This window comes from Belonocnema kinseyi, chromosome 5 (assembly GCF_010883055.1).
Source record: "Belonocnema kinseyi isolate 2016_QV_RU_SX_M_011 chromosome 5, B_treatae_v1, whole genome shotgun sequence".
NCBI classification, from domain to species: Eukaryota; Metazoa; Arthropoda; class Insecta; order Hymenoptera; family Cynipidae; genus Belonocnema; species Belonocnema kinseyi.
In genome coordinates this window covers 84586997-84602158 of record NC_046661.1, presented here as the reverse complement: position 1 = coordinate 84602158, position 15162 = coordinate 84586997, and the positions used below count along the sequence as shown (strand labels likewise).

Genomic DNA, 15162 nt, shown 5'->3' with positions numbered 1-15162 from the left:
CCCCCCAGTTGGGGTAGCAACCGCTTCTTTTCATACATGGTTTATGCACCCCTGTTTATGATATTATAATAAAATAGATAGAAAATAATGAAAATTTCATTAAATAATCAAATATATTACTTACTCGACTGATTGTAATCATTACTAATCCTGAATTTATATTGAAATAATTCTTCATTCAAACTTAGAAAGTACAATTTCAAAATCACCGCCTGATCTGCCCAAGTTTCGAGGTTATGATTTCATATTTTCACTCGATTGGTGAAATTTTTATTTTTTAAGACAAATATTTCTATGGACATGAAACTTAATTTGCACCATGGATTATCATTCAAAAAATGATAATTTGTTTAAAATATAAATTTTATCAGATTTACCAGCTTGACCCGCCATTTCTGGTATTACCATTAAAACTGGTAAATTTTCCCGTCATACAGGTAAGGTCCGATCTCTAACAAAAATTCAATTTTAAACGTTTTTATAAATTTCCGGTAATTTATAGTTACGTACCATAAATTACCCAAAGTTCAATTTTCAACCATTTTATAAAGTTGTCGAAATTTATGAAAGTTTTGGTGACTTACGGTAACATTATTAATTATATATGGTAACTTACCATAAATAACCACAAATTTAATTCAACAATGTCTGTAAAGTTACGGAAATTCATGGAAATTTTCGGCTATTTATGGTAATTTTAAAAGTAAATATGGCAAATTACCATAAACTACCCAAAATTCAATTTTAAACGTTTTTATAAATGTCAAGAAAATTATGAAATTTTCGGTAATTTATAGTTATTTACCATAAATTACCCAAAATTCAATTTTCAACATTTTTATAAATTTGTGGAAATTTATGAAATTTTTGGTAATTTACGGTACATTATTACTTTTATATGGTAACGTACCATAAATGGCCACAAATTCAATTCAACAATGTCTGTAAAGTTACGGAAATTCATGGAAATTTTCGGCCATTTATGGTAATTTTAAAAGTAAATATGGCAAATTACCATAAACTACAAAAAATTCAATTTTAAGCGTATTTGTCAATTTACGGAAATTCATGAAATTTCTGGTGATCTATGGTAATATTGCAAGTAATTTAATGGTAACTTACCATAATTGCTCAAAATTCAATTTTAAACAATTTCATAAATTTCCGAAAATTTATGAAAATGTTTTAAATTACGGGCTGAAATCATGCATGTGTCATAAAAAGTACTGCACGCATTTTTTGTTAAACTGGCGTGAATTTTATATCTAATTACAAGCGTATAATAAAAACGAAAAATAAATAAAAAAGAAGGCTTCTTACAATGAATTCCTCGTGTGGCTCTTTATTAATCAAACAATCGGAACTCTTATTCTGTACAAAATTTTCCATGAATGACAAAACACGATTGTCCTACAATTTTACGTACGCTTTATTATCATTATTTATTTAAAAATAGATACAAGGCCGGCGAAAAACCACGATCAGAAGATAAAAATCAATTTTTTTTTCTAAACGTGGTTAGTCGCAGGATTTCGTTAACAATGCACTGTATGAGAAAGGATAGTCAACAGATGACAAAAGGAGTTCGCACTGATTCATAAAAAATAACCGAAATGTACAATTTTTTCAAGGCAATCCTCATAAATACTTCGCTTACTATTATACATTATTATATCATTTGTCGCTACATATATTACAGTAGTTCGCACCTAGTTGTCTCTTTAAAAAATTATTAATTAATTAATTTCTTAATTAATTTCATAATTAATTAATTAATTAATTTCTATTATGTTTCAAGCACTTTTTGCGCTTTGAAGACACTAGATTTTTTCTCTCATTTTTTTTGGCAGTTGCTTCCTACAAGGAATGTATCCAGGTTGAAGCAAAAATTTTAGCTTCATGATTTATCCTCTTCGATCACATATGCATTACCTTCGGTGTGCTGAAATAAAAATTATTTCGTTTTTTTTGCGGTAAGAAAAAACAAGCGAAATTTCGTTTTCAAATTCCCAGATTTCCCGGATCAAAATAAAATTTTTTATCAAGTTTTGGAAAGAAATTTAGTTTTAGGAAGAATACTAAAATTAAAAACAAGTTCTAAGCTTAGAAAAAATAAGTTTTAACATTCTAAAATTTTTTATACTTGAAGAAAGGATTTATACAAAATTTTTCAATTCAAAATTATAAACAGCACATCATGCAACAAGGGGGGGAAATCTACTTTCGTCCCGTGTTGCTTATAGTATTTTATTTCACTCTCGAACGTGACCAGTTTTTGACCCTGAAAAACAAGTTCGACGCATTTTTCAGTAGCTTTGTTCGCGCCTCGAATTCTGCTCGACTAATTTTTGCTTTCACCCCGCTGATATTACTTTCGCCCAGCTAATTTTACTTTCTTCCCGCAAATTTTACATTCGCCCCGCTGATACTTTCGCCCCGCAGAGTTCACTTTAGCCCTGCAAATTTTACTTTCGCCCCACTGATTTTACTTTCGCCTCGCTAATTTTACTTTCGCCCTGCAAATTTTATTTTCGCCCCGCTAGTTTTACTTTCGTCCAGCTGATTTTACTTTCGTTTAGCTGATTTTACTTTCGCCCGCTAATTTTACTTTCGCCCGAAAATTTTATTTTCGTCCTGCACATATTATTTTCGCCTCGCTGATTTTACTTTCATCCCGCAGTTTTACTTTCGCCCCGCAAAACTTTCTTTCGCCCATTTAATTTTACTTTCACCCTGCAAATTTCACTTTCGCCCCGCTAATTTTATTTTCGCCTCTCTAATTTTACTTTCACGTCGCAAATTTTACTTTCACGCCGCAAATTTTACTTTCGCCACGCAAATTTTACTTTCGCTCCGCAAATGCGGTTTGCGGAAAATATATGCTACTTTCGCCCTTATTTTCAGGGGCAAAAGGTGGCTATTTCGGTCGAGTGTAGAGTAAAATTAAAAAAAAAGACATTTTATGGACCAATAATAGAATCAAGGTGACCATTTTAATCGAAGAAAAAAATTCCCGGTCATTTCCTGGTCCGCAAAAATTTTCCCCGGTCAAAAAAATTTTTTTAAATCGAACTCAATTACAAACATTTTTCAATTTAAAGTAAAAAAAATTAAAGCATTCAAACTCTTGAATTTTAAAATTTTAAAATTGAAATTTAAAAGTTCTTCAATTAAAAAGTTGGTCAATAATTTAGACGCATAAACTGGCATGTACTAACATTTTTCAGTTAAACAGTTTTAAATTATATGTAGATAAACTGCCAAATTCAGAATTTTAAACATTCATAAATTATAGAGTTACAAAATTTAGATTAAGTTCCAAGAATATAAATCCACGTTCACATTTTCAATGTTCTAAATTAAAGAATCAATCAATTAACTTTAAAAGATTTTAAAATTATATTATCAAGTTATTTTAGGCTATAAATATTAAACATCTTCAAATTAATATTTTTTTAAATTAAAAGTCCCTAAATTAGAAGTTAAATTATTTTCATTTTAAATAGTTTAAGCATCCTTAAACATCTTTATATTTTTATTTCAAAATATTGAGAAATCTAGAATTACATAACTTTTAAAATTAATTGAATTTGTCCTAAAACTTTTAGAAAATCATGCAATTTAAAAAAAAATCCTTAAAATTTTGATTTATAAATAACAATTGAACACTTCTTCTTTGTAGAAAAAATTAGAGTTAACTTTAAGAGATATTTAGAAGTTTTAAAAAGATGCAAAATTAATTTAGAACTTGAAATGATATCAAATAATTTAAACAAAATGTGTGTACCAAAAAAATGCATCTATTCGTACCGAAATTTCGGTGCATATACCCACAACCTAATTTAAAACTAAATGTAGTTTTTTTTCAAATTTTAAACAAAAAATTTAGAAGCTTTTTAAGAATTGTGAAAGGTTCCAAAACAATAAAAACATTTTCTTAATATTCGTAGAAAAATTGAAAATGGTTTTTCATTTTAAAAAATTATTGTAATAGAATATTTAAAAATATTTTAAGAGATTTCCAGTATTATCAAAAAAGAATCTAGAAGATTTTAAGGGTTTTTTGTTTATTTACAGGATGTTCAAGAAATCGTAGGAAAAAATATATTAATTTTAAAATATGTTTAGAAGTTCTGAAAGAAAGTGTTAATACACTTCGTTTAAATTACTTGAAATCATTTTTAATTTTTAATTAATTTCGAATCTTTTCGAAACTTCAGAGTATCTCTTAAAATAACTCAAATTTTTGTAAAGAGAATAATTAAAATTCTAACGTTAAAAGTTTAGAAGCTCTTCGAAATTCTAGATATTCAAAGCTTTTTATGTAAAACAATTCAGTTTCGAATTGTTTACTTGTAAACATTTGGTTTCAATTTACTCGCCTTAAATCAACAGGGCAATATTGTTAAATATTAAACACTTATTCTTTTTCTAATATAAAAAATTTCAAATTAACTGGGTTAAAGATTGAAGACTTTAGACTTAAAAAATATTTTAAATTTAATCACGAGTATATTATTATGGAGTTATTTTTAAGTGGAACATATTTTATAAAGTTTCGACCGAACGTTTACATTTTTTAATGGCTAAAAAATTAATACAAATATTTAATAAATATATTTATTAAATATAATATAAAAAATAATATGAAAGAATACCTAAGACTTTGAATGAAAAATATTTTATTAACGAATCATTAAAACTTTTATTTAAAAATAAAATTATCTGGATTAAATAAAATTATATTAATTTCAATTCTTAGTAAGACTTTCGAATTGAAAGAGTTGCTATCTGGAAATTCTCAAATTTTGAACGGGTTTAGAATCGTTTTGTTATATCAATTCTTGTTTAGATTTTTTTATTTAAGGTACAGATCCCTTTAAAAAATAATGAATTCATTTATATTTACAGTTGATAAAATAAAACTCGTTTTTATCAAAAAATTTCAACTTCAAACGCTTTTGATTTTTTTTATCTTTAAAATTGCACTTTATTTATTTGAAAAAGTATTGAAATCGAACTTGGGCAGCTTTTTCTTCTGAAAATTCGCGAAATTCCCGGTCAATAAATAAATTCACTGTCATTTCCCGGGATTTCCTGTTCTCAGAAACTTTCCGGTTTCCTGGTCCAGCGGCTACCCTGAAAATTCTAATTTTTCAGGAAACTACATTACCGGCCGTCGGTAATAGCCACTGTTGGTAAATTAGTCTAAAAAATAACCTTGCTCGGTTGGTAAATTTAGCTGTCCCTGTATAGCTATATTACTAACATGATATAAATGCAATTTTAAACAAATCTTTCGTTTAATTGTTAAATTTGTAAATTCTGAAATGATTGAGTTTACAATGCGTAATTCTGAAAAGTATAAATTTAAAAAATTCCATTGAAGGTCTTCTAAATATGTTCTAAATTAAAAAGTTTACATTTTTGTTGTTTATTATTTTATAAATCAAAACTTTATAAATGATTTTCAACTAAAAATAATTTGAAATTTACAGATTCAAATAAACACTGAGTCAATTTTTAATCGTATGTTTAAATATTGTTTCAGTATGAAATATTACATTTTTAACCTAACGCGAATTTATATTTTGCAATTAAAAAAGCACATTTTTTAAATATTGAGCAATATATAGCCATTTATTTAAGATAAGCAATTATAAATAAAATATTAAAAACTAAACAATTTTGAACGGAATTAAAAAATTTTAAATGCTCAATTTAATACTTAAAGGTTAGAAATTTTTTAATTTTGTTGAATTTTAAATTTCCTTATGAAATTTTTGAATACTGATTTAAAAATAATAATTAAACAGGTATTATTGATTTCAAACGAATAAAAATAAAAATAATTTAACTTCTAATTTAAAAAGTGTTTAATTTTGAAAAATCAATTTAGAAATTTAATATTTTTAACGTGTCAAACTTAAAATCCCCTCAAAATTACATAATTTTCAAGATTTAAGAATGTATTAATTTTTTAATCTAGAGCATTAAAAATAAAATTTACTATTCAAAAAGGTCTACAGTAGGATGGTCTAAATTTAAACCTGTTACAAATTTATTTTCTGTTTCTGGTGACAGATAGCCCTAATTTTTTTGTTTTCCAAAAATATAAATTTCAGATTTTTTTCAAATCGATCAACATAAACCAGGGGGGGGGGGGGGGTTTGTTGCAATACTCAATTTCCAAAAAAGTTGGAAAAAAGTAATTGTTATTAATTCCCACCCAATAACTTTTATTTTTAATGCCCTTTTCTGTATCATGTATTTTGTATTGTGCCCGAAAAATGTCCCTAAATAAGAAAATACTTAGCCATACAAAATTGCAGGTGTGTAAATATTAATTATTTAAATAATTTAAACTGTCTTTTACAAGTAATATCACTTTAGAAATTTATAAACTACGTAATTGATTCCAGAAAAAGTCACTTTTCCAGATTCACAAAGAAAAAAATTGTTTAAACAATATCAAAATATTTAAATAATTTCTAGATATCCTAAAAATGTATTACTTTCAACTTTTGATAATTGTGCCATTAATTCCAAAAAATATAACTTTTTACGATGCAAAAAAAACTGTTTAAACAAATTGAACTTTTATTTTATGGGATATGAAAATGGACAAAGCGATATTTTGAAACTTTTTTACTTTTCAGCCTATTTTTTGAATAACTAATTTCAAAAAAGTGAATTTTTAGGAAAAATCTTTTTTTCATCAACTTTTGACACTTAATATAATGGTAATTAATTTAAATTACAACCTGGTCCCACAAAAAATGCAAATAATTTGTTTATTATACAATTTTACTGTTGTAAATAAATAATTTTCAATTTAAAGAAATTTGTTTTTTCAAAATCATTTGTATCAAGCTTCTCAGATTTTATTAAACTTTAGAAAATTGGTGAATCTAAGATTGAACTTTTTCACAAATATTTAAGTTAACAAACAAAAATCTTTATCCATTATGCTTTGAAAAAATTGTTTGAAAAGCTATTTCTAAAAACATTACGCGAAATAGCATTTTTTAGGCGCAAAACGGATGAAGATTGCCTTATTGTTAACAATAATCTACAATTTAGCGTGTTAAGTAAACTATTTTGATAAATGCAAGATAAAAAAAATTTCGCCAAAAATTCTATTTGTTAACTTCAAATATTTATAAAAAAGCTCAACACTAAGCATTAAAAAATAATCTGCAATCTAGTAAGCGGAGTAAAATTTTGTGATACATATAAAATAGAAAAAAATTTCCGCGAGTAAAAGATGGAAATTTTCGATTTGTTTAATAAAATATTTGAAAGAAAATATTATTTCAACAATTAACAATTTTAACAATTTTATAGGGTTTTTGTAAGTCTGCCATACTATTTAAATAGACATAAGATAAAAAAATAATGTTTTAAAAAGAAAAATGGATAAAACCGTTCTATTAGTTGACTTCAATTATTTATAACAAATCTAAATGCCCCGCGTTAGAAATTTTCTGGAATATAATAAGACATTAATAATAAATTACTAAAAAATTCACATTTTGTAAAGATCTTTTTAAAAAATAGGCTGAAAAGTAAACAAATTTCAAATATCACTTTTTGAATTTTTTCAAGAATGTTATGCTTTTAAATTCTAAAAAGAACCGTTTAAATCAGTCATTGATTGAAATCAGCAGACCTTTTTCAATAGTAAATTGAATTGGAATTGAATTGGAATTGAATTGGAAATGAATTGGAAGGTAACATGTTCGATCCGCGCTGCCTGTATTTCATTTTTTATTTATAAAAATTTTTATGAATGTAATTTTCTTCAATAAGTTTTCAAAACTATGAAAATAACCATTTTTTTATGTTTTTTTTTACAGAACTGACTTTTCTTAACTTTAACATGTTTTTTGCAAGAAAATTGAGTTTCTATCAACTTTATTAATTTTTTCATAGTACTAATCAATTAGATTTAAGCGAACAATATGATAAAGTTAAAAAATTCAGTTTTGCCGTAAAAATACACATTAAAAAATTATGATTTGCATAATTTTTTAAGATTATTAAAACAAATTATATTTATTGTTCTCGGAAATGACGAAAAAGGGCACACTACTTTTTTGGCAAATTAATACTAATTATTTAATATTCTAAATAAAACTTTTCCTGTAACTTTTCATTCTAAAAAAATAGGCTGAAAACGATTCAATTAAAAAAATATCGCCTCCTACATTTGTTAAGAATTGAAAGCTGTAGACCTTTTTGAATAGCAAATTCCAGATTTGCACCACTGTGAGCCGTCTTGAAAATTTCAAATCTCAGGAGTACCAACTTCTGAACTTGAAAACTTAACTCAATATTTCAGGAACATGTACAAACAAAAAGATTTACCTCTTCCCCCAGAGCCAATTCATCAGAACGCTCGATTGACTCTGAACGTCTCTTGCTGTGAACAAAAAAAAAACATCTCAATAATCTTTAATCCTATCCGAAAATATCAATCGATTTCGAATAATTGAGTCTTCACTAGCTGAAGGTACATACAAAGTGTGTAATTCGCATTGACGTATCTGGCAGCAGCTTCCGGCGGCAAAGTACTCAAGACATCTCTATGAGCTAATAAGTTCATCTGTTGCGTATGTCTCATTTCTCGTTCATCCCTCAATCTCACATCCTTCGTATGCCCCACTGTATGTAACTGCGAAAGCCTAAAGGGGAAACTAGCTTACACAACTTTTTCGGAGCTTCTTTAAACTACTCTACACTGGGAATGGTGGTCGACCACTTCGCCATCTGGTACCAAAAATTAGTTTCCCTCTACTTTCACCCTTCGCTACCCCCCCCCCCCCCCCCCCCCCCCCCCCTCCTTCACCAATTTCTTCCTCCTCACTTCCACTCCCCTACTCACAGAAATTACCCTATTGACTAAGCCCCCACTTCCCTTCACAATCCTCTTATCACTTTCTATAATTTCCCCTACTTTCCCACCGTTAATTTTCACTAATTTCCCCTCACTTCCCATATTTCATTGTCCCTCACTCCACTAATTTCCACTACGCTTGTGTATTCAACTTACATCCCCATCATTTCCCCACCTTCCCAGTACTTCATTTTCTGTAACTTTCTCCATTTCCAGACCCCTAATTTTTCCTACTTTTCCACCCTTTATTTCCCTTCACTTCCCATATTGCACTTTCCCTCACTACGCTTATTTCCACTATCCTTATTTTTCATATTTACATTCCTATCATTTTGCCACCTCCTAGTCCCTCATTTCCTGTCACTTCCTCTACTTCCCCATTTCTAATTTTTCCTACTTTCGGGCCTCTTATTTCCCCTCACTTTCCATATTTCATTTTCCCTCACTCCAATAATTTCAACTACCCTTGTATTTCCAACTTACATCCCCATCATTTCTACACATTACCTTTTCATGATTTCCCTACGTTCCCGAACCCCTCATTTCCCGTCACTTTCCTTACTTCACCTATTTTCCCTGCCCTCATTTGTCCTACCTCTCCTTCCATTATTTTCTCATCTTTCAAACCCCTCATTTCCCCTCACTTTCTCTAATTCCCGTCATACCATTACCCATCACTTTCCATATTTCACTTTCTCTATGTACCCTTATTTCCACTAGTTTAATTTTTCCTACTTCCATTCTTATCATTTCGCTAACTTCCCAACCCCTCATTTCCCGCCACTTTCCCTACTATCCCACCAATGACTTTTTCTCACATTCGATACTTCACCTCTTTGTCCTACCCTCACTTGCTCTACCTCCCTTCCCGTCATTTACCCACCTTCCCTTCTCATAATTTCTCTACCTTCCTAAACCCATCACTTTCCCATCACTTTCCTTACTTCACCGATCCCATTTTCCTCTCATTTTCCATATTTCACCTCACCTCACTTCACCAATTTCTTCAACCCTCATTTGTCCTACTTCTCTTCCCATTATTTTCTCACCCTTCCAACCCCTTATTTTCACTCACTTTCTCTAATTCGCCTCTCACAATTATCTCGCACTTCCCATATTTCACTTTTCCTCACTGCGCTTATTTCCACTACTCTCATTTTCCCTACTACCATTCCTATAATTTCTCCAAATTCCTAGCCCCTTATCTTCTGTTACTTCTCCTACTTTACCATCCCTAATTTTCCCTCATTTCCCATATATCCCCTCGCCTCACTTCACCTATTTTCTCTACCTTAATTTCCTCTACTTCCTTTCCCATCATTTCCCTACACACCCTTCCCATAATCTCCCTACCCCCCTAGCCACTCACTTTCCCTATGTCAGTACTAATAATTTCCCCACTTCCCCAACATTTCACCTATTTCCACTATCCTCATTTCTCCTGCTTCCCTTCCTATTATTTCTCTACCTCCCCTTACCAAAATTTCACCACCTTCACAACCCATTCATTTCTCGTCACTTTCCCTATTTCACCACCCCTAATTTTTTATCATTTCCCCAATTTTCACCTCACCACGCTTCACCTATTTCCCTTGCACTCATCTTCCCTAATTCCCTTCTCATACTTTTCCCACCTCACTTACCATCATTTCCCTACCTTCCCAACCCCTCATTTCCCGTGACTTCCACTATTTCACCACCCCTAATTTCCCCTATTTACACACACCTAATTTTTCCTCATTTCCCATATTTCACCTCGCCTTACTTCACATATTTCCCCAACCCTCATTTCCCCTACATCTCTTCACATCATTTCACCACGTTCCAAACTACTCGTTTTCCCTTTTTTGTAGAAAATTCGCCTTTTTTGTATGAAAATTAAAAAATTTAACTGAAGTTTTTTCATTTTACTGAAACATCGTTGTCGGTTGAAAATGAAATTATTCTTTTGAAAATTCATCTTTTTTGTTTCAAAATTTAACATTTTTAGTATAATCTTAATTTATTTGTTTCTTAAAAACTCAACTCTTCTGTTAAAAATTGATGCTTTTTGTTTGAAAATTTATCACTTTTAGTATAAATTGCAATTTTTAAAAATTAAACATGTAACTGCTTGGTTGAAAATTAATTCATTTTAGATTGTGATTCAACTATTTTATTAAAAATACGTTTTTTAATAAATTAAACAATTTTGTAGAAGTCATTTTAGGTTAAAAATTTTAATCTTGAGTTGATAATTCGTCTATTTGGATTGAAAATTCAACATTTGGTTAGAATTTTCAACTATTAGGTTTAAAATTTAAATTTTCTGTAAAAAATTCATATTTTTATATTGAAAATTAGAAAATATGGTTGGAATTTATTTTCTTTCTTGACTAAAAACTTTTAATTAGTTGAAGATTTATCTCTTTGGGTAAAAATTGAATTATTTTATTGAAAATTCACATTTTTGGTTGAAAATTAAACAGTTTTTTAGAAAATTCGTCTCTTTTTTTAATGTAAGTGTATGTGATTTAAACTAAAAATATTGTTTTCTTTAAATATCAACTATTACATTTTTTGTTGAAAACCCCTCTTTTGTTGTTTAAAAATTCAACAGTTCCGTACAAAAAACATATTTTTTGGTTGAAAATTCTTCTTTTCGGTTGAAAATTAAAGTTTTTTCTTAAAATTAGTCTATTTGGCTTGAAACTTTAGCAATTAGGTAGAATTTTGAACTATTTGGTTAAAAATTTAGTTGTTTTGTAAAAAATTTGTCTTCATGTATTGAAAATCACAAAATTTAGTTGAAATTTATTTTCTCTCTTGACTGGAAATTTTGTATTGGTTGAAGATTTATCTCTTTGGTTGAAAATTCATTTATTTTGTTGTTAAAAATTAAGATTTTTGTTGGCAATTCACATTTTCATGTTGAAAATCAAACTGTTTCGTACAAAATTGGTATCTTTGTTTGAACTTAACTGTCTGTTATTTAAAATAAAAATATTTTTTTTCTTGAAATATCAACTATTACATTTTAGGTTGAAAAATCATCTTTTGTCGGTTGAAAATTCAACAATTTGATTCAAAAATTCATTTAAAATGAAAATATTAATGTATTAAAAAGTTTCAATTTGAATTTAATATTCGTTTCTACTTTAATTTTATAAAAAGAATTTCTTCGTCTATGTCCTTCAAATTAAAAAACTTGCCTCACTTCACATATTTCCCCTACCATAATTTCTCCTACTTCCCTTCCCATTATTTCCCCACCTTCCCAAATACTAATTTCCCCTTACTTCTTTTAATTCTACTCCCACAATTTCCCCTTAATTCCTAAATTTAAATCTTTCTACCAATTTTTATAACAATTTTTATAAATGCATAATTCCGATCGACATAAATACGCTTTTCGATAACAAATTTAAGCAAATTTGTCCAAACTTATCGGCAAATAAAACTTTTACATCAATATTTTCTCATTGAAACTTTATCAAACCTTAATCGCATATTGAAACATTTATTAAACACTTATCTCAAAGGACATACTTTGATAGGAAAATTGAAGATTATGAAACAAAGTATTTTATACAAGTTTAGTGCTGTTAACATTTGCTAAAGCTTCAATGAAAGCTGTTGGTATAAAAATATCAGATTTCTATACGAATAGAAATTGAAAGAAATTTCAGGCATTCCGCAATATAGATTTTTTTATCGTATATTTTTTACAGAAGATAGAATTTGATAGAAGTATTCAAGGTTATGGAAAATAGAGTTTTATACAAGTTATAGAAAAGTATACGATTTCTCAAAAAATATACTTTGATACAAATATTCAACATTATGTAACATAGGATTTTATGAGAAGCTGTCGATAGAAAAGTATAAGATTTCTAGATCGATAGAATTCGATAGAAATTTTGTAACATAGCATTTAATACAAGTTCTTCGAGGATGAGAATTGACAAAATTCAATAAGAAACTTTCGATAGAAAAGTATACGATTTCTCAAAAGATAAAATATGATAGAACTATGCAAGATTATAGAAGATATGATTTTATACAAGTTATAAAAAAGTATAAGATTTCTAAAAAAAATATATTTTGATACAAAGATTCAACATTATGGAAAATAGGATTTTAATAACAAGCGGTTGATAGAAAAGTATAAGATTTCTCGATAGATAGAATTCAATAGAAATTTCCGAAATTTTGTAACATAGCATTTAATACAAGTTCTTCGACGATGAGAATTGACAAAATTCAAAAATAAACTGTTGATAGAATAGTATACGATTTCTCAAAAGATAGAATATGGTAGAGCTATGCAAGATTATAGAAAATAGGATTTTATACAAGTTATAGAAAAGTATACGATTTCTCAAAAAATATACTTTGATACAAATATTCAACATTTAACATAGGAGTTTAATGAGAAGCTGTTGGTAGGAAAGCATAAGATTTCTCGATAGATAGAATTCGATAAAAATTTCCGAAATTTTGTAACATAGCATTTAATACAAGTTCTTTGAGGTTGAGAACTGACAAACTTCAATAAGAAACTGTTGACAGAAAACTATACGATTTCTCAAAAGATAGAATATGATAAAACTATGGAAGATTCTAGAAAATGGGATTTTATACAAGTTTGGTTCTGTTAAAATTTGATAGAGTTTCTATGAGATGCTGTTAAGAAAAATATAAGATTTCTGGTCAAATAAAATTTGATATCCATTTCCGGTATTACGAAACATAGGATTTGATATAAGACTTCTGGTAATAAGGTTTTATAATATGAATTATAAGCTGTTGATAGAAGAGTACAAAATTTCTAGATGGAAAATAGAATTTGATAAAATGTTCATCAAATGAGCTGATGGATTTTGATTAGTGAAAGTTTGATTGAATTAGATAGGATTATTATCAAATCTGCGGATAGAATTTGATTAAATTTGATAGGGTTTCTATCAAATATGCTTATGAGATAGAAATTCCATCTACTATTTCTAGTTCTAATTTTTGGCACCAGATGGCATGTCGCAGTTTAACCATTCGCATTTCCCAAAATTAAACTAACATTACAGAAAAATTCGAAGAACAAAAAAGCAAAATTTCTACTTCAGGGATCACAGTAATTCGGCAGTTTAATTCTAGGGAAAACAGGAGAAATTTTCTTCGAAAAAAGAAAAATTTTTGGTTGAAAGCTCATTCTTCTTCGTTACAAATTTACTGCTATATTTTTGGTTAAGAATCCATTTTTTTGATTAGCAACCTTATTATTTAGTAGAAAAATTAATTACTTTGTTGAAAATTTAAAAGTTTGATTAAAATCATACTTTTTAGTTTAAAATTCAACTATTTCGTAGAAATTTCAAGTTCTTAGGTTGAAAATTAAGTTTTTTGATGATAATTCATCATTTCTGCGTGAAAATTAAAAAGGTAAAATAATTATTGTTGAAATACCAACAATAACATTTTTTCTTAAGAATTCATCTGTTTTGGTTGAAAATGTTATTATTTAGTTTAAAAATTAATTTTTTTAAACAATTTTATCAAAAAGTCATTTTTCTTGTTGTAAATTAGATTGTTTACCATTTGGTTGAAAATCTGTTTCTTTTTTGTTTCTCGTTAGAAATTCAATTATTTTATTGAAAATTTGTCTTTTTATTTTGAAAATTAAAAAATTTGGTTAAATTTTTTTATTTCACTGAAACGTCTTTGTTGACTGGATATTCAGTAATTATTCTATTAAAAATGTATCTTTTTTATTTAAAAATTTGACTATTTCAATATAAATTTCTTTTTTGCTATTAATATAAACTCAATTGTTTTATTTAAAATTGAAGTCTTTTGTTTGAAGATTTTCTCTTTTAGAATGAAATTCATCTGTGTTTTTTTTAATAAAAATGCAACTGATTGGTGAAAAATTAATTCTTTTCGGTTGAAGTACCAACAATTTTATTTAAAAAAAACGGTTGAAAATTCTACTGCTTGGCTAAAAGTTGAACAACTTTGTTCAAAATTCATTTTTTTGTTGCTGTAAGAATTAAAATCATAATTGAAAATTCGTCTTTTTTATGCAAATTTTAAATATTTCGCCCGAAATATAACTGCTTTGTAGAAAATTCGTCTTCAGATTTTAAAATTAAAGAATTTGGATTATATTTATTTTATGTTTCGACTACAAAATCTTTCTCTGTTAAAAGTTCGTTTCTTTTCTGGTCGAAAATTCATACTGTCGGGTTGAAAATTAAACTATTTGGTTGAAATTTTTAAATATTTTT

The 15162-nt window shown here is 27.8% G+C and overlaps 1 protein-coding gene across 3 annotated transcripts in view; it reads right to left on the bottom strand.

The window, feature by feature from the left end:
• Positions 1 to 1313: 1313 nt before the first annotated feature.
• The window catches only part of LOC117172866 (protein lava lamp-like), a 62071-nt gene continuing 48222 nt past the window's right edge, over positions 1314 to 15162 (bottom strand). For all 3 annotated transcript variants that reach the window (XM_033361132.1, XM_033361130.1, XM_033361133.1), the window contains 3 exons: positions 8524 to 8687; positions 8371 to 8425; positions 1314 to 1942 (listed from right to left, as the gene is read on the bottom strand). In XM_033361132.1, coding sequence (XP_033217023.1) covers positions 1918 to 1942; positions 8371 to 8425; positions 8524 to 8687 — 244 coding nt within the window. In that variant the 3' untranslated portion in view covers positions 1314 to 1917. The remainder of the gene's footprint in view (positions 1943 to 8370; positions 8426 to 8523; positions 8688 to 15162) is intronic.